The sequence below is a fragment of the Sorex fumeus genome, unplaced genomic scaffold, assembly GCF_029834395.1.
Source record: "Sorex fumeus unplaced genomic scaffold, SorFum_2.1 ptg000061l, whole genome shotgun sequence".
Taxonomy (NCBI): Eukaryota; Metazoa; Chordata; class Mammalia; order Eulipotyphla; family Soricidae; genus Sorex; species Sorex fumeus.
Genome location: NW_026606118.1, coordinates 8,544,157 through 8,569,302, shown reverse-complemented (window position 1 = coordinate 8,569,302; position 25,146 = coordinate 8,544,157). Strand labels below are relative to the sequence as shown.

The 25,146-nt window shown below is 54.0% G+C and overlaps 1 protein-coding gene across 1 annotated transcript in view; it reads left to right on the top strand.

The window, feature by feature from the left end:
* Nucleotides 1-25,146, top strand: part of TIAM2 (TIAM Rac1 associated GEF 2) — a 122,455-nt gene that overhangs the window by 55,126 nt on the left and 42,183 nt on the right. Inside the window, exon 13 of the mRNA XM_056126388.1 lies at nt 16,978-17,081. Coding sequence (XP_055982363.1) covers nt 16,978-17,081 — 104 coding nt within the window. The remainder of the gene's footprint in view (nt 1-16,977; nt 17,082-25,146) is intronic.

The window sequence follows — 25,146 nt, the reverse complement described above, 5'->3', positions numbered from 1 at the left end:
CCCTCCACCAGTGCCCATTCCCCACCACTAATGATGCCAGTATCCCTCCCACCCACCCCCAGCCCCCCACCCATCCCACCCCGCCTCTGTGGCAGGGCATTCCCTTTTGCTCACTCTTTCCTTTAGGATGTTGTAGTTTGCAATAGAGGTATTGAGTGGCCATCGTGTTCAGTCTATAGTCTACTTTCAGCATGCATCTCGCATCCTGAGCGAGTCCTCCAAACACCCTTTATTTGGTGCTCCCTTCTCTATCTGAGCTGCCTTTTCCCCCAGCATGTGCTGCCAGCTTCCAAGCCGTGGAGCAGACTTCCTGATACTTATCTCAACTATTCTTGAGTTGGATTTTTCTTTTTTTTTGAGGGGGGGATCATCATCTGGATAATACTCAGGGCTCAGTCTTGGTCCTGCACTCAGGGATCATTCCTGGCAGTGCTTGAGCGATCAGATCGGATGCCAGGTCTCGAACCCAGGTCTGTTGCGTGCCCAGCAAATGCCCTCTCTGCTCTACTATCGCTCCAGCCCCGAGGGATCTGCAGTTTTGTCCTTGACCTCGAGCACATCAATCTCCTCCTTCCTCTGCTCTGGGAAGATCAGGCAGAACATCAAGCCTGGTTCCGTCTCCAAAATTCATTCATGCCATATGACCAAGGCAGCCATTTCCAACAATCTTCAGCACGTGCGTTTCCTATGCAACGAATTTGACATGACCCCCAAAGGGCAGAGTCCCGGATGACACAGAGTCCCAGCTCACCGTGCCTGTGAATTGCGTCAGGTCGGGGCTGCCGGAGAAGGTGATGGCTAAGCCGTGGGGGTAATAGCAGGCTGTCGGCGAGACGAAGTTCACAGAGAACCACCAGAGCACTAATTAGCCCCCGTGTCACCCCCGCGGGGTGCAGAGACATGTTATTAGCATTTCACTCGAGCAGCCGGGGAAATCAAGGCACAGAGACAGCCGGTAACTTGGAGAAGGTCAAGGTCGACGCTGGAGCAGGCACAAACTCCACACTCTGCTTCGTTCCATCAGTCCCGGGGACTGTCTGGGTGTCATGCAGAGATTTCTCTGGGAAGCCCCAGCTGCAAGGAAACCATCGTTGGTTAGCCTGGGGTCCTGGGTGTCCTGGTCCTCGAACCCGAGTTCTCCTTGGGGGCCTGGGGTAGCAGGGAGAAGGGGGCCATGCTCCCATGGAGGCCCTGCCGGCTAGGCTCCGGCACCAGGAGCACCATCGGGCAGTTTCTCAGTCTCCTGTCTGGGAACTGCACGCTGATTTGGATGGAGTCCTTCTGAACGCAGTTCACCTGAGGCTGCCCCTGCCTGCCGGAAGCCCCACCTCTCTCCCATGCCCCACCTTCTTCCAAAGCTGGAGGAGAATCATCTGCACAATTTGCTCCCATACTACGAGGTAGGCCTGGGGTGCGCTCAGGCTGGGCAGCTTCCTCACCCCCTGAAGACACCCCTGCCTTCGTTCCTTCCTCACCAGCGGGCAGCCCATGTGAACCCAGCACCCCCCTCTGAATGGTGAATACTCAGCACAGCACCCCCTCTGGCAGGTGAATACTCAGCACAGCACCTCCCTCACCCCCAGGCGAATACTCAGCACAGCAATCCTCTCTGGCAGGTAAATAGTCAGCACAGTACCCTCTTCTGGCAGGTCAATACTCAGCACAGCACCCTCTTCTGACAGGTGAATACTCAGCACAGCACCCTGCTCTGACCGTTGACTACTCAGCACAGCACCCTCTCTGGCAGGTGAATATCATTTCCCCTCAGCCCCACCCAGCAGCCACCCCGCAGTATAGGAGGTGCCACACAGGCTTCCTGCCCCCCGTGGGCACCCCCGTGGCCCCTGTGGCCTTGTTTGTTTGGGAGGTCTCTTGCAGGGGTGGTAGCTTACGTTCTCACGGAGAAATCCCGAGGTGTCGGGCTGGGGTCGTGGACGCCACTCTGTGGATCTGCGTGTCAGGGCGGGTAGGGTTCCAGCCCGAGGGCCATGGGGTGGACGGTGGCGTGGCCGGGGCGGGGGTCGGTGCTGGGCCCGACTTTCCTCTCAGGGTTGGGACCTCGAGAAGGAGTCGCACGCACGCCGTGGCCCGCCCGGGGAGGTGTGTGGGGGTCCGTGCCTCCCCCACACCCTCTTCTCAAAGACCTTTTCCTCCGTCTGTTATGGTGGGCAGGGAGGTGCCTGCGACCCATTCCCAGCGGTTAGCACCTGCCCACTGTGGGTCACGGGCAGACTGTGGTCACCTGCGCACTCGCCTGCCACCCAGAACCGCTCCCGCCACCAAGCCTGTCCTGTCTTGCAGCCACTCGCGTCTGTCTTTCCATCTGGCATCAGGGCAGGGCATCGTCTGCTGGGACGTGACCCCCGGCTAAGTGGACCCGGCCAGGGGTGAATGCGCAGGGGTCCAGCATGGGTTCTCCACCAGCCGGGCGAGGATGCTCAGACTCAGGAATGAGAGTTGACAAGACATGCGGTGCCCTCAGAAAGGGACTGGTTGTTGGGGCTGGAGCCATCACGCAGCAGGGAGGGCGTCTGCCTTGCACTTGGCTGACCAGGGGTCCATCCTCAGCATCCCAGGTAATCCCCAGAGCACTGCCAGGAGTGATCACTGAGTGCAGGGCATCATTGGGTGTGATCCAAAAATTTTTAAAAAATTCACTTGTGTCACTTGTGGTCCCGTTGTTCATCCATTTGCTCAAGTGGGTGCCAGTCACGTCTCCATTCATCCCTGTCACATGCTAGTATAGCCCAGTGGCATATTGGGGGCTTCTTTCAGGGTCAGAGGAATGAGACCCGTTATTGTTACTGTTTTTGGCGTATTGAATACGTCACAGGTAACTTGTCAGGCTCTGCCATGCGGGCGGGATACTCTTGGCAGCTTGCCGGGCTCTCTGAGAGGGAGAAAAATAATTTAATTAAAGAAAAGGGCCTGATTCTTATCTGTTGGAAACCCCCCCTCAGTGGCAGTGTCTTGGTTAGTGAGGGCACTGAGTACTTCCCCAATTCAAAACGGAGCTTGCCACAAAAATGTTGGCTGTTTTTTTTTTTCCTCTCTCGCTGAATAATCCATCGATTATTTCTATAATTTCACTTAAGTGGCTTAATTTTCCTCCTGTTCCATTCACCGGTGATAATGATGAGTAACGTTTGCCTGGATGACAGCAGAGAGCACAGAGAATGTGCTTCAAGAGAGGCGTCATCGCCTTCTGCACGATGAAATAAAAGCATGAGTAAAACGTAGGGAAATCGGCTAGGTAAAAATAATCTCTGCCTTCCAGAGCTTGCAGGTTGAAATGGAAGAGCTGAGAACTCCGAAGTTTTTCTGTGCAAATGAACCTGATGTGTTCTTGGCATCACAATAAGCTGTGCCTTGTGGGCATTCATGCATTTTTATAACTGTGGGCGAAGTGCGGAGAGCTGGGGGAAATCATGATGTTGCATTTGAAGAATACTGTAGCCTTCCTCTGGCAGCTCCGAGCTGGCCAGATCTCTCCCTTTTCCTCACATTGCATCCACGCTCAGTTTAAATGCGAGCTCTGTTGAGAAGAACATGCCTTGCATAACGTCTTAAGTTTCTTTGCAGATTAAGAATCATGTCATTGATTCTCTCCCAGCTCTTTATTTATGGACCAGCGTTGTGGAAAATTAAGAGAGGAACCAAATACGTGGACTAGATTAAGAACATAATTACAGAAATGATGCCGCTGCAATAGAAGCAAATAGTCAGTCACAGTCCTCCCGTTGTTCATCGATTTGCTCGAGCGGACCCAGTAACGTCTCCATTGGAGACTTTGTTGTTACTGTGTTTGGCATATCGAATACGTCACGGGGAGCTTGCCAGGCTCTGCCGTGCGGGCGAGATCCTCTCGGTAGCTTGTCGGGCTCTCCGAGAGGGGCGGAGGAATCGAACTCGGGTCGGCCATGTTGGCTGCTTGTAAGGCAAACGCCCTACCGCTGTGCTATAGAAAGCTAGCAAATGTTTGGGCTTGAGAACTAGTATAACCGGTGAGGTGTTCGCCTTGCAAGCAGCCGACCAGGGTTTGATCCCTGGCATCACGTAAGATCCCTTCGGGAACCTCTGAGTATGTTCCCTGCACGCACACCAAAGGGGAAAACTACTGAATGGAAGAGGTGTTTTATCCATGTGAAAACTTAAATCATTGTTGATTTTGATGATTTCTCAGATGTTTTAAGCATCCTCCTGAAAATTTCATTTTCATAGTTCTCACTCAAAACGGGGGTCTGGGGTGATGCTTAATCATCCCAGACATCCTTGAGCCTGAGATGGGAGACCCCGTGACGCATAGGGTACATCGGTTGTTTTGTTTCTTTTCTGAGTCTCACTCGGCAGTGCTCAGAGCTTACTCCTGACTCTGTGCTCAGGGTTTACTGCTGGCAGGGCTCAGGGGACTGTATGTGGTTCCGGGGAGCCAACCCGACCGGCTGGGTGCAAGGTGAGAACTGTCCTGGTGTGCTTCTCTGAGCCCTTCTGGGACATGGCTGAAGGCACTGTCTTTGTTGCTCAAATGAACATTTTGTTGTGTTTGGGGTAGGTTTTTTGGTAGGTGGGGAGTTTTTTGGTGGGTGTGGCTTCCCAAGCAGTGCTCATGATGGGTCTGGGGTCAGACTCTGGCTCTCCACATGTGGGATGGTGCGGTCCCCCCTCCCACCCCCGCATTCTCCTCTTTTCAAATGGAATTACCCATAAGATACATAGTCACGAAGTTGTTGATGATTGGGTTTCAATCATACAATGTTGCAACACCCCAGCCCCTGAGCAATGCACATTCCCCACCACCCGGTGTCCCCAGTTTTCCTCCCAAACACCCCCTCCCTAGCCTGCCTCTATGGCATTCCCCGCCACCCCCTTCTCTCTGTCTCATCTGTCTGTCTGTCTGTCTCATTTACCTTTTAGACACTGTGTTACTGAAAGGGTATCATGCACATCCCTCTACCTCCTTTCAGCGCTCAGTTCCTGTCCAGAGTGACATTTCAGAAATTGTCATGCTAGTGGTCCCTTCTCTGTCCTAATCCTCCGTCCCCTCCTCCTCTGTGGCAAGCTTCCTACCGGGGACCAGTCCTTCTGGTTCCCGTTCCTACTGTTTTGGGGTATGAGTTCTCATACTTCTTTTTTGCTTTGTGTATCCCACAGAGGAATGCAATCATTCTAGATCTATACCTCTCGCTTTGACTCATTTCACTCAGCATCCATGTCCATCCATGTCAAAGCAAATCTCATGACTTCATTTTTCCTAGTGGCCGCGTAGTATTCCTTTGTGTGGATATGCCCTGGTTTCTTTATCCATCTGCTCATCTGTCTTGGGCACTCGGGTTGTTTCTGGATTCTGTACCGTGCCCCTTTGACTCTATCCTGTGGCCGAGAACACACCGTCTTCCTTTCCTTGTGAGGGGCGGGAGATGGTAAGTCCTGGCACCTGCTCCAGGCCAGGTGCATTTTGTGGGTTTTTATTTTATTGTATTGTATTATTTTTTTCAGAGTTTAGGACGTTTAATTTTTCCCAAATTAGCTGAAACAAACAAAAAAAACATAAAACATTCTGCTTTCCTTTACACCCCCAAACACGAAATGAAAAACAACTGTTTGTAGGGGAAAAAATGGTTTTGTACATGGGAAGAAACAAGATAAATTCAAAACTTACAGATAAGGGTTAGCTCTATCACTCATCTCTTTAAAAAGTTTATACGAATATCCAGTCAAAACCAATCATATTCTCCCTTGAAGTGTTATCTATACCGATTTCCATATAGACCACAGAACTGGATACTGTCTTGGAATGTCCTCGGAAGGCTCTTCTTTTTTTTTTTTTTTTATTGATTTTTTTAAAATTTTTTTTTAATTTTTATTTATTTTTTTACAGTTGTAGATTTACAATTTTTTGTGCTTGGGTTTTGATTACACAATGATCAGATACCCATCCCTCCACCAGTGCCCGTTTTTCACCACCATGGATAATATCCCTCCCACCCCATCCCCCCCATCCCCCCCTGCCTCCGTGGCAGGGCAATCCCTTGTGTTCTCTCTCTCCATTTGGGTGTTGTGGTCTGCAAAAGAGGCATTGAGTGGCAAACATGTTCAGTCCATAGTCTACCTTCGACATGCATCTCCCCTCCTGGGAGGATCCTCCAAACATCCTTTATTTGGTGCTCCCTTCTCTATCTGAGCTGCCCTTTCCCCTAGAATGCCCGCCTGGCCTCTTAAGCTATGGAGTGATTACTCCTGGTGCTGATCTCAGCTATTCTTGGGTATTAATCTCATACTTTGTTACTTTATATCCCCCAGATGAATGCAATCTTTCTATGTCTATCCCTCTCTTTCTGACTCATTTCGCTTAGCATGATACTTTCCATGTTGTACCACTTGTATGTAAATTTCATGACTTCATCTTTTCTAAGAGCTACATAGTACTCCATTGTGTAGATGTACCAAAGTTTCTTTAACCAGTCATCTGTTCTTGGGCATTCAGGTTTCTTCCAGTTTCTGGCTATTGTAAAGAGTGCTGCAATGAACAAACAAGTGCAGATGTCACTTCGACTATACATTTTTGCTTCTCTGGGATATATTCCCAGGAGTGGTATTGCTGGGTCAAATGGGAGCTCAATTTCTAATTTTTTGAGAATCGTCCATACTGTTGTCCAGAAGGGCTGAACCAGTGGACATTCCCACCAACAGTGAAGGAGTGTCCCTTTCTGGCCACATCCACGCCAGCATTGGTTGCTTTTGTTCTTTTGAATGTGGGCCAGTCTCTGAGGTGTGAGATGGTATCTCATTGTGGTTTTGATCTGCATCTCTCTGATGATTAATGATGTAGAGCATTTTCTCATGTGCTTTTTTGCCATTCGGAAGGCTCTTCTAAAGCTGCCAAGGAGGCCACGGGAGATGAAGAGATTTTATTTTATTTTGCATCTTCTGAAGGTTCCAGCTCTCCCACAGGTCACAGTGAATTCCTGGCTGGGAGAGGATCACCGACAACTTTTGGCAGGGGGGACACGGCACGGCCAACTGGGGGGGACCCTGGATGTCTGTGGGTCCAAGGGGCATTGAATGTTGGGACCCTGGTGGCTACAGAACCTGCCTGCTCCAGTGTGTGTGACCTCCCCTCCCCCACCCACTATGGGCATTCAGTGGAGAGAGGAACTGTTTGCCCCGCCCGAAGCCAGCTTGATGTTCCATTTTACAACTGTGTCACCTGCCATCCTCTTCGCTTCTGACATTTCTGCTTGTGGTTTTCTCATTTTGGCTGTTCTGTTTGCTTTTTTGCTCTGCTGACTCTCTGTGCCATCATTTTTTTGTGCCCTCATTCTTTTGATTTTAGGTTTTTTTAAATTTATTTTTTATTATTAATTTATTTTGAATACCCATCTCTCCACCAGTGACCATTTCCCACCACCACGGATCCCAGTATCCCTCCCACCCCCCAGCCCCCCGCATCCCACCCTGCCTCTGTGGCAGGGCATTCCCTTTTGTTCTCTCTCTCCTATTGGGTGTTGTGGTTTGCAAAAGAGTTAAGCCTGATTTGCAGGGAGAAACGTTGGATGATTTACTTCCCATTGATCACTTTGTGTATAAGGTTTGGAGTAAAAGTCCTGGTTCCCGCATGCTCGAGCTATGCTTGTAGAGGCTCATGGTCACCGGGGTTCCATCTGGAGGAGGCGGGATGCGGCACCTACCCCTCTGGGACTTCCCGGTGATCTTGGCTCTCTTTGGGACCTGGTGCATTCTCCGGGAGCTGTGGAGCCTCCCAGCGGCCTTTCTTCTCTGCGGCTGTGTGCTGTAAAGATCAGGTTTTTTTTTTTTTTAATTTTTAGTTTTCGCTTATTAAACATCCTCTCCAGGGTGTCACGAAAAGGCATTTCCTTTTTCAAATTTTATTTATTCATTTATTTTGCTTTTGGGTCCACACCCAGCAACGATGCTCAGGGCATACTCCTGGCTCTGGACTCAGGGATCACTCCTGGTGGGCTTGGGGGACCCTGTGGGATGCTGGGGATCCCGCCCAGGTTGGTGGCTGAGTGCAAGGCAAGTGTCCTCCCCGCTGGACTGTTGTTCCGGCGCCTCAAGGCATTTTCCGAGCGTATCCAGGGTGGCGGGTTACTTGGCTGCACTGTCTGCGGTGCCGCTTTTGCTCACTGAACGTGGCGGCTTCCTTTCAACTCCCCCGTTGCTTTCCCTGTGTCCCTGCTCTGCTGAGAGCGAGTCTTCGTCCTTACACCCCGGCAGACTCTCAGCATGAGCCTGGAGTTTTCTCTTTCCTTCCTCTCCTGTGTCTGCCCAGTGACCGGAAGTGAAGCTGTGAGCACCGTGAAATTCACTGGCTACATCTGTCACATCAGGGGCTGTGAGTGGGCCCGTTACCATGCAGAGGGCGGGTGTGGAGGCGGCTGGAGGGGCTCTCTGCCTGAGGTCGGTCTCACCTGGGAGGGCACACCAGCACGCAGAGCCCCTCACAAGTCCACACGGGGCACCCCCACCCCCGTTGAGGTAGGGGAGCTGGAGAAAAGCAAGAAATCCAGCTACCTGTATTCTTTGCTTTGCTGCAAACCTTATCAGGGCTTCTGGGCCCTGGCGAGGGATGACTCGGGCTCGGTGCAATTGGTCAGTCACGCTTCCTGGCTGCTTCTGCTGTGGGCAGCTGTGGGCATGCCCTTGGTCTGCAGGGGAACGCGGGCAGCAGGCGTCGTGAGATCGGGAAAGAACCCCACATGCACCATGACAGGCTGCACTTGAGCAAAACAAGCTGCATGCCTAAGTTTCTGCTTCCCCCCAAAGAACTCCCCAAGACCGTCCTTACCCAAAGCTGGAACTCCCCTAGACGCCTCTTGCCAGTCCTGTGATACGTAGGGTCCCTCTGGGCACAGCAGGTGGGCAAGGCCAATTAGTTCACAGACTTGTGACTGCTTCCTCACAATTCTTGGGAAAACTACCAAGGTTGCTTATGTAACCATATGCGATATGATGTTCCCTGGAGGGTCGGGGTCCTTGTCAAGTATCCACTGTAATAGCACAGCAGGTAGAGCGTTTGCCTTGCACACGGCCAATCCAGGTTCGACTCCCAGCATCCCATATGGTCCCCCAAGCAGCGCCAGGAGTAATTCCTGAGTGCATGAGCCAGGAGTAACCCCTAAGCATCGCCAGATGTGACCCAAAAAGAAAAAAAAAGAATCCACTGCTTTGGATGAGGCTCGGACCCTAGGTCAAGCTACTAATAAAGGTTCCTTTTCTTTTGCATTCTCACTTGTGGAGCTGGTCTCCCTGCCAACAGGAGACCCAGAACCCGGGTGTAACTGCATGTGCAGGATGGCCCGAGGCTCGCCGTGTGTCAGTGGGGCTGCCTCCACCCTGTTGGTTTCCAGGGCAGCTGTGCCCGACCTCGTGCCTATATTTGTCTGAATTTCGTATCTTAATTTATCTGAATTTTGTATCTTAATTTCAGATGGCCTCCCACGGAATAACCCTTCCTTTTTCCTATGAGCACGCTATGTTGCTTTATGTGAACTTATGTGAGAGTTGGCATAGAGTGAAGTGTGATTTGGTTTGGGTTTTGGTTTTAGGGGACCGTCCCAGCAGTGCTCAGGGTCTCCCCCTGGCTCCATGCTCAGTGCTCAGGCACTCCGGGGAGCGTGTGGGGCTGGGGCTTGAACCTGGGTCTTCTGCATGCGAAGTGCGAGCCGTAGCCCCTGGGGTAGAGTGAGGAGCTGGTCTCCCGCGGCGGGGCTTGGCGGGGGTGTGTGTGTGTGTGTGGAGTGTGTGCTGGGCAGTGGGAGGCGAGTCCCCCCATTTGCTCGTTCCTGGTGGCGTGTGGATGCCCCGTGGGAGCCCGGCTATCCCCCTTGCTGCCGACACCATCTTCCGTCTCTCCACCAACATGCTGCCTCACACCTAATTCGAGGGAACAAATGTTCCCTCATTTACTGGCTGGGTTTGGCCGTGGTGCTCAGGATCATCTTGAGATTTTAACTCGATTCTGCATGTTTCCGAGAACACAGACGGCCTTCTCAACTTCTCAGCCTTGCTTCTGGAACCTTCTGGCTCCTGGCTGCCTCCTGTCAGGCCATGGTGTGTGTGTGTGTGTGTGTGTGTGTGTGTGTGTGTGTATCCTTCTATATGAGTGTCTCTGAGAGTGTAAAACTCCGTGTGTTTATGTGTGTCCATGTGTCTGAGAGACTGAGAGAGTGTCTCTGTGTCCATGTGAGTGTGGGTCTGTGGATTTATGTGTGGCATGTGTCTGAGTGTACGTGTGTGTATGTGTCTGAGTATGTGTGTCCATGTGTCTGTGTGTGTGTTTCCGTGTCCGTGTGAGTGTGTGTTTGTGTGAGGGTATGAGTCCATGGATTTATGTGTGCCCATGCATCTGAGTATAAGTGTGTGTGTTTCTGAGTATATGTGTGTCCATGTGTCTGTGTGTGTGTGTCTGAATATGTGTGTGTTCATGTGTCTGAGTGTATGTGTGTGTGTGTCTGAGTATATATATGTGTGTGTCCACCTGGCTTACTGTGTGTGTGTCTGAGCACTGTGTGTCTGGGGATGAGTATGTGTGTGTGTCCTTCTGTATGAGTGTCAGTGTGAGTGTATAACTCCGTGTGTTTATGTGTGTCCATGTGTCTGAGAGACTGAGAGAGTGTCTCTGTGTCCATGTGAGTGTGGGTCTGTGGATTTATGTGTATCCATGTGTCTGAGTGTGTGTGTGTGTGTCTGAGTATGTGTGTCCATGTGTCTGTGTGTGTGTTTCTGTGTCCATGTGAGTGTGTGTAAACGTTTGTGTGAGGGTTTGAATCCATGGATTTATGTGTGCCCATGTATCTAAGTCTATGTGTGTGTTGTTTGAGTATGTGTGTGTGCATGTGTCTGTGTGTGTCTGAATATGTGTGTGTGTTCGTGTGTCTGAGTGTATTTGTGTGTGTGTGAGTATATATGTGTGTCCACCTCGCTTACTGTGTGTGTGTGAGCACTGTGTGTCTGGGGATGAGTGTGTGTGTGTGTGTGTGTATGTGTGTGTATGCGCGGGTCTGTCTGTTCAGGGCCTCCTGTGGCACTGGTAAGTGAGGACAGGGCCCGTGGGTGGCATCTGCTCCCTGGATCCTTTGCTTCCTCACTGCCGAGAGGGAGGGTACGAGCAGGAAGTAGCAGGAGGTGGTGGTCGCACAGGCTCATGTGCTAGGTGGTGGGTAGAAGGGCTGGAGAAGGCAACTTGGATCAGAGCTGGGTGGGTGTGCCCAGCTCCCCTGCGCAGCTCCTGAGGCTTCTTTTTTTACGGGACGCCAGGATGGAGCTTGACTGTAGGTTTTGCCCTGTTGTTGGAAAGGGTGTAGGTGACAGGGATGCCCGTAGGGGGCTGAGTGACGGTTGGAGCGACATTTGTGATGGGGGTCTTTGCCGGGAGCCCCCCTGTCTCCCCGTGCTTTAGGGGAGAGAGGGTCGCAGGACGCAGAGAGACTGTGTACAAGGCAGGAGCAAGGGGACCAAGCGCGGGGCACCTGCCGGGGTGCCAGGCGGAATCAAAGGGACGAATGGGTAGATGGGAAGGAAGAGAGTTCACCTGGTCTGCCTGCTCCTCAGCGGGAAAGGGCTGGGAACTGTTTCCAAGGGGGATGTTTCCAGTTGCGGGGCTTCCCAGCTGCTTGTTAATTTCCATTGCATCTTGTTCATTTTTCCCTTGTTAATTTCCACCTAGTCTGGTTAATAGCTATTCAGCTGAGATAGACGGAAGCAAGTATTAATGGGATGCAAAGGGATGCCTGAATTTTACTTGCCTCTCTTCGCCGCAGACTGGAGCAAGGCTCAGATGAGAGCTGCAGGGACCCCCTGGCCCTGCCCGGGAGGAAGGTCCCGCTGGGGTCCCCTGGGCCCGGTCAACTGAGGCAGCTTTGCGGGCGGGCGGAGGGGAGCAGGGTTTGGCTTGGGAGGGAAAGGCTAAATTTACTCGCACTGGCAGCTGGTGCCTGGGGACGTGGGCAGGGAGGTGTGTGTGTGTGTGTGTGTGTATGGTTGCACAGGCGCAGGCCGGGATGGCGTGTCAGGCCCGGCGCTGGAAGCAGCCGCAGGAAGAAGCGCCGGCTCTGACCTGCCTACACTTTTGATTTTTTTTAAGCCGGGCTGTTCTTCTGAGGAAGCTGCTTACTTCTTGTTTCTCCAACAGCAGGAGTGTTGGGACGAGGGAGCAAAGGGAACGCCTCTTCTCAGAGCGTCCCCTGGAGGGGTCTGGAGGGTCCCCAGCCAAGTGTGGGTAAAATCCACAGCAGCCCTGACTGCTGCCCGCCCCGTCCTGCCTGGGCTTGGCCAGGACTCTGCCTTCATCTTCAGGTCACCCCTGGAATGGGGGCGGTGCCCCTGGACCCTCCAGTCAGAGCTCAGGAAATGAGGGTGTCCTTCTAGCCTCTAGTCCCTCCTGTCCACACGGGGACGATGCCTCCAATCCCTCCCGTCCACATGGGGGCGATTCCTCCAATCCACCCTGTCCACATGGTGGTGATGCCTCCAATCACCCCTGTCCACACGCACGCGGGGGCCATGCCTCCAATCCACCCTGTCCACGTGGGGGCGATGCCTCCAATCCACCCTGTCCACAGGGCGGGGGGGGGGGCGATGCCTCCAATCCCTCCCGTCCACATGGGAATGATACCTCAATCACCCCCCCCCCCCCCCCATCCACGTGCTGGCGATGCCTCCAATCCCTCCAATTCACGTGGGGGTTGATGCCTCCAATCCACCCTGTCCACACGGGGGTGATGTCTCTAATCCCCCGTGTCCACTCAGGGCCGATGCCTCCCATCCCTTCCGTCCACATGGGGGCAATGCCTCCAGTCCCTCCTGTCCACGTTGGGTGATGCGTACTGTACTCCTGTCCACATGAGGGCGATGCCTCCAATCCCTCCTGTCCACGTGGGTGCAATGTCTACAATCCCTCTGTCCACACTGGTGCTTCAGAGGGCCGCCAAAGGCCCCCAGAGCTCCAGGTGCCGGGTCCCTTGAGAAGCTTCCATCCCAGGCTCTGACTGACTGGTGGGGCCCCAGTGCTTGTCCCTTGGTCAGGCGCCTCTGTGGGAGGGGAAGGGAGTCTGGGGGACTGTCGGTGGGGAGGGCCCACAGGGGTGTGAGTCTGTTCAGCATTCACCACCCCCCCCCCCCGAGGGAACCCCAGGCCCCTCCATCATTGAACGCCCTGACCCAGTCTGCGACCCCTTTGACCACAGAGAAGATCAAGAAGAGATGTGCTGTCGGCAGGTAGGGTGTCGCCTTGCACGTGGCCGACCCGGGTTCCATCCCCGACACCCCGTATGGAGCCGGGAGTCCGCCCTGAGCACCGCCGGGTGTGGCTGCTCCGCGAGAGGCGACTCCTAGTCTGCACTGCGGAAAGGCGTGTGTGGGGTTCTGGGGGCCTACTGGGGGGGGGGTTGTTGGGGGATGTCCTATGTGTGTGGAGCTGGTGCATGTGCATGGACTCCTATGTGGGGGCACGTGTGTTGGGACTCGTGTGTATGTTTGTATATGTATGTATACATGGTATGTGTATGTGTGTACGTATGTGTATGTGTATATGTATGTTTTTGTGTGTATATATACACATGTGCGTTTATATGTATGTGTACGTTTATGTGTATATGTGTGTATGTGTATATGTATGTATATATGTGTATATGTGTGTATACATGAATGTGTGTATATATGTGTATGTGTGTATATATGTATGTTTATGTGTCTATGTTTATGTGTATATGTGTGAATGTGTATGTGTGTATGTGTGCGTATGTGTGCATGTGTGTTTATATGTGTGCATGTGTATGTGTGTATATGTGTGTATGTGCATATATATGTTTATAAATGTATGTGTGTACATGTATATATTTGTGATTGTATATGTGTATGTGTGAGTATATGAGTATGTATGTGTACGTGTGTGTATGTGAGTGTGTGTATATGTGTGAGTGTGTGTATGTATGTGTGTGTGTATGTGTGCGTGTGTGTGGGATGCTCCTTTGTGTGTGCCCGGACCCGGTGGCCCTTGGGGTGAGGCTGCACTCACTGATCTCGGGGTGCCGGCTGCAGGGCCCCCGAGCGGGTGGGCAAGCTGGGTGATGCCTTGGCAGTGCGAGTCATGGGCCCCATCGTGGGTCCTGCAGCAGCTTGGTAGTACGAGGTAGCTGAGAGGGCACAGGGGGGGATGGATCGTCCCCCTGGCTGGGAGAGCAGAGTCCAGCTGCCGCGGTCACTGCTTCTCTAGCCACCCCAGGCCAAACTCGTGATCCTGTGGCCTGCTCCGGGGAGTGGCCACCAAGATCGCTGCCGGGAGCCCGTGGGCTCTGCTTTCACTCCACGAGGAGGGGGTGGGTGGAGAGGGAACTGGGTGTGCTTGGGGGGGCTCCTCTTGTCTCCCCAGCAGTGCAGGTGGTGGTGGTGGGCCCGTGGCCAGCCCCTCTGGGAGGCAGCTGCCCTGCCCCACTGCACAGTCGGGCCACAGCTGTTCCTGTCTTTTCTCTGTGAGCCAGGATTCCTCGCTGCCCCTCACCGGGGTCAGAATCATCCGGTTTGACCTGGTGAAGGGGACAGTCTGTCACATATAGGGACTGGAAGGACGGCTGCGGGCTCGGGGCGGGGGGGAGGACTCAAAGCACCGGAGTAAAGGCTGCATGTGGGAGCCCCCACTCCCCGCTCTCTCCCCGACACTGTGTGGTCCCCCAGCTCTGCCAGGTATGGACCAGGAACCAACAGACAGGAAAAATGAGAACTTGTGTTATGTTGTGTTAGGGGGCTGGGTTGTTCATTTGTATTTTTTTTTTTTTGGCTTTTTGGGTCACACCTGGCGATGCACAGGGGTTACTCCGGGATCTGCACTCAGGAATTACTCCTGGCGGTGCTCAGGGGACCATATGGGATGCTGGGAATCGAACCCGGGTTGGCTGCGTGCAAGGCAAACGCCCTACCCGCTGTGCTATCTCTCCAGCCCCTCATCTGTATTTTTCTTAACTTGAGGATTACTGCAAATAATTGGGGGTGGTGGACATGAGACACCCAGAGGTACTCGGGGCTGTTCCTGGCTCTGTGCCCAGGTCTGGCCCCCGGTGCTGCTCAGATCATATGTGCTTCAAGAAATGGATTTGGGGTTGGCTGCATACAAGACCAGTGCGTGTCTCCCTGTGCCAGCTCTTCTGCTCTGGGTAAGAACCTGGTCGTCGGCTTAGTTTTGGTTTTTGTTCACACGGAGTAGCGGTGCTCAGGGCTTACTCCTGGCTCTGTAGTTAGGGAATCACCGCTGGGGTGGGGGCCTTAGAGACTGTCTACTGTGCTAGGATTCAGACCAGCGTGGGGCCACATTCACCCCCAGAGTCCCTTTCTGGCCTCGAGAAGCATTGTTGAGGATGGCTGTGTAGATTGTCGTAGGCTGGGCTGACTCATGCCCTGTTTCCCTTTGATATTTACAGCTGGCCCTGTGTACCAGAGGTTCCCTAAGTGTGATACTTAGCTCTGGGATGCTCTGGGGGATGATCGTAGTCTTGGGTGCAATCAGGGCATTTTCTGCCTGTTCACACATTAGCACCAGCACCTGCACTTCAGTTTATGTTAAGTCCATCTGTCCCCTTGCCAGAGTACACCCCTGTCAGTGTGATAAAGAAAATAGAAATCTGAGGGTGTCCTTAGTGATTTTTTTTTTCTGAAAAATGAAGGGTAAACCAGGTTTGGGAACCTGTGCTCTGTATCCTGGGAGGATGGTTCCAAGAACCTCTTGGACCCTGAGTCTATGGCGTGTCACATTGCTGTTTTCATCTGACTCTGCTCACCTTTTTGTCTAATTCGGTCCTCTGGATGATCCGACATGGCCGACACAAGGCAGGTGCCCTGTCAAAAGAGCCGTCCCGCTGTGTCACTTAGGAAATGACAAGGAAAAACTAGTCTGTATGTGCTTGGTTCAAAAGTAACTATTTCTTGGGACCAGAGTGATAGTACAGCGAGTTGGGCATTTCCCTTGCACACAGCCTCCTGGGTTCAATCCCCTGCATCCCCTATGGTCCCCCAAGCGCCGCCAGGAGTGATTCCTGAGTGCAGAGCCAGGACAAAACCCCTGAGCATCACTGGGTGTGACTCCCCCACCAAAAAGCAAAATAAATAAAATCAATAAAATAAAATCTGGTTTCCATTAAAAAAAAAAAGTATTTCCAATGTGTTTTCCGTCCACGATGGGTTGAACCATGGCTACGATAACCCACAAACCCAGAGGACAGACTTTACTTCTGTAACCGTGGCCCTAGGAATTGACAAAGGTGTGTTGTTCCCCCGGGTACTCTCTTCTTAGGATGAAATTCTGGGCGCGACCAGAGAAGAAGCTTGTCTGCCAGTGAGCACACGGTGGTATACAAGAATCCATGGCACTGAAGCATTGGTTTTTGTCAGGAGGCCCTGGGTGACTTTTGCCTTCTTTGGGTCAAGAAGACCATGAAATGGGGCCGGAACAATAGCACAGCGGGTAGGGCGTTTGCCTTGCAAGTGTCCGACCCAGGTTCGATCCCCGGCATCCCATATGGTCTCCCAGACACCGCCAAGAGTAATTCCTGAGTGCAGAGCCAGGAATAACCCTTGAGCATCTCTGGGTGTGACCCAAAAAGCAAAAAAAAAAAAAAAAAAGACCATGAACCTTGGTCACAGCATCTAAATCTGAGTCCACGTGCCTGATTAAAGCAGCGTTGGCTCAGAACAGCAAGAGTGATGGTGACCCTGGCTGGGTCAGGTCAGCCTTTCCTGCTGTCCGAACTGGCAGGGGTTGCGATGGCCATCAATGTGAGCCCAGATCTGGCCCAGGAGACCCTGTCTGTGCTGCTCTGTGATGGCAGTGGTTCACTGGGCCATTCCGTCCACGCTGGCATGGGTACTGGTTGAGTTTTCTCTCCTTCTCCTCCTTCTGAATCTCTCTAGTGCTCGTTTCTGTCCCCTGCCAAGGGCCAAACTCAACATCGGTTCTTGTTCACGCAGACTTCAGCAATGTCCCCGACATCTCAGCCTGCCTGAAGAGGAGTCGGACGGATGGCTCGCTGGATCGGGCAGCCCGCGGGGAGAGGCCGGAGCAGACCTTCCGGGTGAGTCACTGGTAGCCTCGCCTCACACCCACTGGACCCCTGCTGCTCAATTTTCATTGGCCTGAGAGCTGTGCGGAATCAACTAGTCTAGGTTTCCTACCTTTTCCGGTTTTTCTTTCTTTTTTTTTTAATTTCATAAAGTAGTTCACAATCTTTGGTTACATTTAATATTCAGACACCAATCCTACCACCAATTACACTTTCCCACCATCATATTTCGGGTGTTTCCATCCCGAACCCCAATCCCTGCCCCAAAGCAGAACCAAAATAATACAATATTTCCCTCTAAGGTTGGTTGCCTCCTACTTGGAGCTCCATCAGATGTGGTGCGGTACTCTTGGATGATGGGTAGTGTGTGTGGTATGAAGTGTCCAGGAATAGATTCACTCGTGGGTGAGGCTCGGCCTGAGCATGTGGAGAGTGGCCATGAACGTGGCGTCGGTTGAATTCTGAAGGTTTTCGGCTGCCAGGGCTGGGTCCCTTGGGATGAGGAAGGGTCTCACCTGCCCCGCTCTGGGGCGCCTTGAGTGAAACTTTCTGGCGCGGGGTCCGGAGGCATGGTTATGGCACGGGACTCCAGTTTCTCTCATTGATGTCATCCGCATTTCCTGCCAGCACCCCCCATCCTGCCTCTGCTGTTTTACTTTCTTGCAGAAAGTCATTATTATTATTATTAATATTATTATTATTATTAGAGATAGCACAGCGGCAGGGTGTTTGCCTTGCACGCAGCCAACATGGCCGACCCGAGTTCGATTCCTCCGCCCCTCTCGGAGAGCCCGGCAAGCTACCGAGAGTATCTCACCCGCACGGCAGAGCCTGGCAAGCTCCCCGTGAAGTAGTCGATATGCCAAACACAGTAACAAAAAAGTCTCCAATGGAGACGTTACTGGGCCCGCTTGAGCAAGTCGATGAACAATGGGAGGACAGTGATGACAGTGATTTTGCTTTTTTTGGGGGGGGGGGGGTCACACCTGGCGATGCACAGGGGTTACTCCTGGCTCTGCACTCAGGAGTTACTCCTGGCGGTGCTCAGGGGACCATATGGGATGCTGGGAATCGAACCCGGGTCGGCCACGTGCAAGGCAAACGCCCTACCCGCTGTGCTATCTCTCCAGCCCCTATTATTATTTTTAAAAGCGGTGATGCTGTGTTGTGATCCCTCGCCTTCATTTCTTTTTCTAAAGCGACTCTACCTGAGCGAAACAGGGCAATGCCGGCTCTCCCAAGGCAGGGGTGCCTGGAGTGGGGTGAGTGGGGGGTTGTCCGTGGTGAGGCCTGGGCTATGTCATTGAAGGCATCAGCGTGTCCTGGGTAAAAATGGCGTAGAGAGTTCCAGCAGGAGACTAGGTGGAACAAGGTGTGTGTGTGGGGTGGGGGTGGGGGGGGGGAGTACGGGAAGGAAGCAAGGTCGGAGGGGACCCCGGCTGAAAAGTCTGGGGAACCCTGCTTTCCAGGCGCTCGGGGAAAGGGGTCCTCTTTGCTCTCACCGGCTGGAGGTGCTCATCGAGATTCTGTCTGTCGTGCTCAGGGGTCCTGGCAGCCAAGCTGGGTGCGGTGGGCCTCCAGGGCTCTCTCCGGGGTGCTGGGGACCACCGGAGATCAAACCTGGGGCCTTGGGCTGGTTGCCAGACATGTGCAACAGCCCTCCGAGCTACCTCCCAGCCCCCCATGTTAAAATTATTTGGGGTGTGGGGGGAGGGACTTACAGGTCAGGGTCTATACCTGGTGGTTCTGCGGTGCCAGGATTTGAACCAGGATTCTGGCTGCAGCCACATGCTTCCCGGCCCTCATGTTAAAGAGATTTGAGGTTTTTTTGTTTGTTTGTTTTTATTTCCTTGGTTTTGGGGCCACACCTGGTGAGGCTCAGGAATTACTCCTGGCAGTGCTCATCAGGGTCCTTTTGGGATGCTGGGGATTGAACCTGGCCACATGCAAGGCAACTTCCTTCCCCATTATACTATCACGCCAGCCCCTGCTCACGTTTTTTCTTTTTGGGTCACACCCAGCGATGTTCAGGGGTTACTCCTGGCTCTGTACTCAGGAATTACTCCTGGCAGTGCTCGGGGAACCATATGGGATGCCAGGGATCGAACCCGGGTTGTCTGCATGCAAGGCAAACACCCTCCCTGCTGTTCTATCGCTCCAGCCCATGTTAAAGTTTTTTTTTTTTTGCACTTTTTTGGGTCACACCCGGCGATGCACAGGGGTTACTCCTGGCTCATGCACTCAGGAATTGCCCCTGGCGGTGCTCGGGGAACCATATGGGATGCCGGGGATCGAACCCGGGTTGGCCGCGTGCAAGGCAAACACCCTACCCACTGTGCTATCACTCCAGCCCCCCATGTTAAAGTTTTTAAGACAGTAATTCTTCGCCACGTTTTACTGGAAGATTTGGGGCATGTCGAGCCTGAGCTGTGCCGTTCAGGCTAGAATTCTTGGTGCGTGGACAGTGGGCTGTGGGGGCCGTGTCGAGCTGCCACCCCACTTCCACTCATAAACCAATCAGAGGAGAGAGCCAGGAATAGGGGCAAACTCTGGGGAAGGCTTGCGTGGAAAGGAACTCACCTCCTCACAGCTGAAGAGATCTGTTCTGTGCTCGTGAGTTCCAGACCTTTTGAGAGGCCAGAGAGGAAGGTCTTACTGAGCTGCTGTGTCCTTTGTCCCTGGGGAAGGAGTCGGAGGGGGGGGGACTGTGAGCTGTCATAATGGAGATGGGAGGAGAGAGCTGTCAGTTTGCTCAGGAGAAGGCTGTCTCTCTTTCTTTCTTTCTTTCTTTCTTTCTTTCTTTCTTTCTTTCTTTCTCTCTCTCTCTTTCTTCCCTTCTTTCTTTCTTTCTTTCTTCCCTTCCTTTCTTTCTCTCCTTCCTTCCTTCCATTCATTTCTTTCATTCCTTTCTTTCTCTCCTTCCTTCCTTCCTTCCTTCCATTCCTTTCTTTCATTCCTTTCTTTCTCTCCTTCCTCCCTCCCTCCCTCCTTCCCTTTCTTTCTTTCTTTCTTTCTTTCTTTCTTTCTTTCTTTCCTTCTTTCTTTCGACTTTTTTGGTCACACCTGGCAATGCTCAGGGGTTACTCCTGTTCTGCACTCAGGAATTGCTCCTGGCTGTGGTTCGAGGGACCATGTGGGATGCCGAGGATCAAACCCGGGTCAGCTGCCTGCATGGCAAATGCCCTCCTTGCTGTGCTGTCACTCTGCCCCCAGGAGAAGGCTTTCTGTTCTTTCTCTGTTTCTTTCCTTTTTGGGTTTTGAACAAACCTGGTGATGCTCAGGGCTTACTCCTGGCTCTGTGCTCAGGGATCACTCCTGATGGCTCACATGTAGTGCCAGGGGTCAAACCCAGGCAGTCCTGTGTCAGGCAAGAAGAGCTTTGCCCCTGTTGTCTCTCTGTCTCTGTCTCTCTCTTTCCTCACTGTCTCTCCTTTGTCTCTGTCTCTCTCCTCTCCCTGTCTCTCTCTCCTTTGTCTCTGCCTCTCCTCTCTCTGTTTCTCTGTCTCTGTCTCTCCTCTCTCTGTCTCTCTCTCCTCTCTCTGTCTCTGTTTCTCTGTCTCTGTCTCTCCTCTGTCTGTGTCTCCTCTCTGTCTCTCTTCTCTCCCTGTCTCTGTCTCTCCTCTCTCTGTCTCTGTTTCTCTGTCTCTGTCTCTCCTCTCTGTCTCTTTCTCCTTGCTCTGTCTCTGTCTCTCCTCTCTGTCTCTCTCTCCTCTCTCTGTCTCTGTTTCTCTGTCTCTGTCTCTCCTCTGTCTGTGTCTCCTCTCTGTCTCTCTTCTCTCCCTGTCTCTGTCTCTCCTCTCTCTGTCTCTGTTTCTCTGTCTCTGTCTCTCCTCTCTGTCTCTTTCTCCTTTCTCTGTCTCTGTCTCTCCTCTCTGTCTCTCTCTCCTCTCTCTGTCTCTGTTTCTCTGTCTCTGTCTCTCCTCTCTGTCTCTTTCTCCTTTCTTTGTCTCTGTCTCTCCTCTCTCTGTCTCTCTGTCTCTATCTCTCCTCTGTCTGTATCTCTCCTCTCTGTATCTCTTCTCTCTCTGTCTCTGTGTCTCTCTTTTCTCTCTGTCTCTGTCTCTCTTCTCTCTGTCTCTGTTTCTCTGTCTCTCTCTTTATCTCTGTCTCTCTTTCCTCTTTGTCTCTCTCTCTCTATCTCTGTTTCTCTATCTGTCTCTGTCTCTGTCTCTCTCTGTGCCATTCTTCTTACTGACGCTCTGAGACCCATCAGCCTTTTTTTCTGATCTCCAGGCAGGCGTTTGGGTTTGTCCTGCGCCTCTAGTGTGTATGCCGGGCACCGAGCTTTGGGGGGTGAGGGCGGCGGGGGTGGGGGGCCACCCAGAGCCCGTCACCCCTTCCTGCCTTTGTTTCCTGGGCCGCTCTCCCTGCTCCCTGTGTGTGGGGTGGGGTCAGAACCTTCCTTCCAGAGCAGACTCTGCTTGGACCCGGGCGGGCGGCTGGGGGCATTTTACCGTCTTCCCTGCGGACTCGCATGGGGAATCGCTTGCCTGAAGACCAAATGCTGCGCGCGGAGCCCAGCTGTAAGGAGGGATTTGACAGCCCCGTAATTTCGGCAAATGGTTCCTAATTGATTGCCTTCTCTCTCCTTGGGTACTCATTACTGTCACCCCGCTTTGTGCGCCCTGTCAACCTCCCCTGAGCGGGAGGGGGGCTCTTTTTTTGTTTTCTCCCCCTTGTATTGTTAGCAATTAGCTCGCACCATTGCAGTAGTTGGGAGTTGGGAAGAAATAAACAACATCTTTGGGCGAGGGGCTGAGTTTCTGGCATGTCCGGGGGATTTGAGGTGTGTTCGGCGCTTCCTCTCCGTGGTGTTCCTGCCTCTGCCCGGCGGCAGCTGGCTCTGAAGGGTGGCATTGGGTGACTGCGTGGTGTGGCCCCTAAGGCAGACCCCCCATCCCCCATCAGGTACAGGCTCACAGCGGGGGGGCCACCAAGGGAGGGGCGTGTTCAGCCCCAGCCTCTGTGCGCCTGGCTGGAAGAGCTTGGGGGCGCTCCGCTGTCCTCGCGGGCGCCTTAGAAGAGCAGTTTGGGATTTTTTTTTTCTTCATTGCCTGAAAAAGATGAGAAAGAGAGAGAGAGCACAAGCGACAGTCTTACTCATTTCCGACTGCTTGTAAGCGCCTCTCCCGGAGCGAGAAGATCTCCTTGAACTTTTCCTGCTTATGGGCAGCATGTAAGTACCCGGGAGCTGCGATTCTCGGTGCGTGCACCCCAGAGGTGGGCTGGCATGCAGGATTCGGATGGCCATGACTTTCCTCCCAGCTGGGGGTCCCGACCCCTCACCCCGCTCTCTTTCCAGCTCGGGATAATAGGCTGCATGCACGTTATTTTGTGGCACTCGTCAGCTCTGCCTTTCCCCGGGTCCTGGGATGGAGACAGGTACCTGGAAGTAGGTCTCCGAAAGAGATCCCCCGAAAATAGAAAGGGTACCCGGGAGTCTGAGCACAATTTCAAATCCTGCGCTGTGAAATAAATACCCGGGAAGAGGGAGAGAAGTGGTTTGAATGTGCCAAGTGGTTCTTTCTTAGGCTTACGGAAAATGTCTCTGGAGCCTGGCGCGTAGGTCTCCCGGGCTTCAGGCTGTCGAAGAAAAAGGCGCCGAAGTCGAGCCTGTTGGCTCCCAGGTAGGGCGGGTTTCGCTGGCATTGTCCCCGACGAAGCCCGTTGTCAGATCTTTTTCCGAAGGGTTTTATGTAATTACCTAGTGAGGCTTTGGCAGCTTCTCCCTGCTGTTGGTGGGCGTTGTGTTGCCGGAGCTCAGAGCAGCCCGAGAAGCCGGGTGTACACAGCATGACGACCCTGTTTGTGCTCTTTGCAACCGAATCCTGGTTAAGTGGCGGGCCTGTCCCGTGGAGATCCATCCTCCGAGGGAGAGTCAAGGGGCCGGGGGTCGGCGGGGAGAAGGCGTCCGCAGCTGTTGTTTCCTGCCTGTTCACCCACTCCGTTTCGCGCTTCCCCTGACTTGTTTGTTAGAACTTGTGTGTCCGGGAAAGCGGAGGAAAACGGTTGAGTGTGTGCTGAGTTCTCTGCGTCCTTCTAAGGAGACCCTCTCCTTTTTTTCTGCCCTGGAGTCTCCTGCACGTCTCAAGACCTGTTTGATCAGAAGAAGGTTTATTTGTTGCAAAGTCAAGCCCAGATGGAATGGATTTCGAAATCACGGCATTCTGCAGGCTCCCAACTCAGCAGATTGATAGAATTGGGATGTCTTTCTACTTTTTTTTGAAAAAAAAAAATTAAAATTTGCCCACAGCTGGCTGTGTCCAGGGGCTCATTCTGGGCTCTGTGCTCAAGCGTCTCTCCGGGAGGACCTTGGTGGAGGGGACCCGACTACGGGGTGTCGGGGATGAAGCTTGGTTCAGTTGAGTGTACGGCGAGCGCCTTACCTGCGGGACCGTTTCTCTGACCACACACCTCTTTCTAACGCCGTGGTTTCTCATGTGATCCCCGTGTACCTGCATGTGGAGCTGTGTCCTGAGTCACCCCAGGTTTCTGAGGAAGGACTCGGGGATGTGCGTTTGAGAGCCTCCTTGGGCTGGAGGCCCGAGACCGGGGCCCCTCAAGCCCCCCGCGTCTCCCCCTTCCCTCGAAGCCTGTTCCCTCCCCCTTGCCCACCACCCACTTCCCCTCAGCCCTGCGCCCAGCGTGCGGGAAGCGGAAACACGGGCACAGGGACGCGTCTGCAGTGCCGGAAGCTGCCCTGTGGCTGGCCCCATCCACCGTCTCGACTTTCTTTTGTGGCCGTGCAGGTGAGCTGCTGCAGCCAGACACACCTTCCGGGCACGAGCTGGCTCTGGGCGTTTGGGGAAAGCGATGGCTGGTGAGGTGCCCAGGGTCTGGGCTGTTCCTGGGGTCCCCTCTCGCCCTCCCTCCCACCCCCTCACAGTGCCCGTCTATGCCCGTCCGTGCCCTTGTCCCGCAAGTCCCTCATGCTGCTCCTTTACCCGGGGTCGTCACTCGGTTCCCGGGCTCCCGACTCCTTCATCCCCCAGGTCGCCGGGTGCCCGCATCCTGCCCTGTTGGGCCGCTGTGCTGGGAGCTGCCGTCCCCGCCGTGGAGGGCAGGTGGAGGAATCCTGTCCCCTGCATGGTGGGCGCCCCTTTGGGGTGCCCCCAACCTCACGTCAGATATGCAGAAGAGAAGCGGGCACAGGTGTGGGCAGGGGGCCAGTAGTGGCCGGCAGGCGGGTGGGCTGGGAGACTCGCTCTCCACTGCCCTCCGCAGCTGCCCTCCGTGCAGTGGACGGGGCTAGCAGTATCCCTGGCAGGGGCAGTGTGAGGCAGTGGGCTGGGGGGACACAGATGACCCCAGCAGGACACCCGGGTGCACTCCACAGCCTGTGCCCGAGTGGGGTTACTTTGGGGTCGTAGGCTTGGCCTTTCTCGTGGGGGAGGCCAGATTGACCGGCGGGCACAGGCTTGTATGACCTATGGCCCGTGTGCCCTGTGTCCACACAGGCGTGCTGAGTCTCCCCTGGCTGCCGTCTGAGTCCCACGACTCTCCCTCCCCTCCGTCGCCCCCCTGTAAAGGGGACCGTTCCCCGGACTCCCTCACGGGGGGGGGGGGGGGGGGGGCGGGAGGGTGTCACTCATGCCCTGACTTCCTGCCCTGCCCTCCCCCGTCCCTACTCCCTCGGGGGACGTTTGTCCCTGGGCATCGTCCTCAGAGCCGGGGCCGGGGAGGGGAAGGACGCGGAAGGCAGCAGCGGGGCGCCCGAGCTGTGAGTCAGGGCTGTGCTCAGGGGGGCGGCCAGGCCGGCGGGGGACGGGCTAATTACACCCCCCGTGCGCTGCGGCGGTGACTCACGGGAAATGACTCGAAGATCCTGCAGCGCCCGGGCCGCATGGGGGGGTGTGACCCGAGCTGGGCATTGATGCCTCTGGACACCCAGGTCTCACCCCTGACCGCCCGCCGCCCTGGACTCTGCTTGGTCTCCTTGAAAACGGTGGGGTCACGCTTGGCCCAGACCGGTGGCTCCCCTACACCAGCCAGAGTGAATCCCACCCCGCAGGGGTGATGGGGTGGGGGGAGGGGGCTGGAGGTGAGGGGGAGCGTGCAGACCCCCACCCACCCCTCC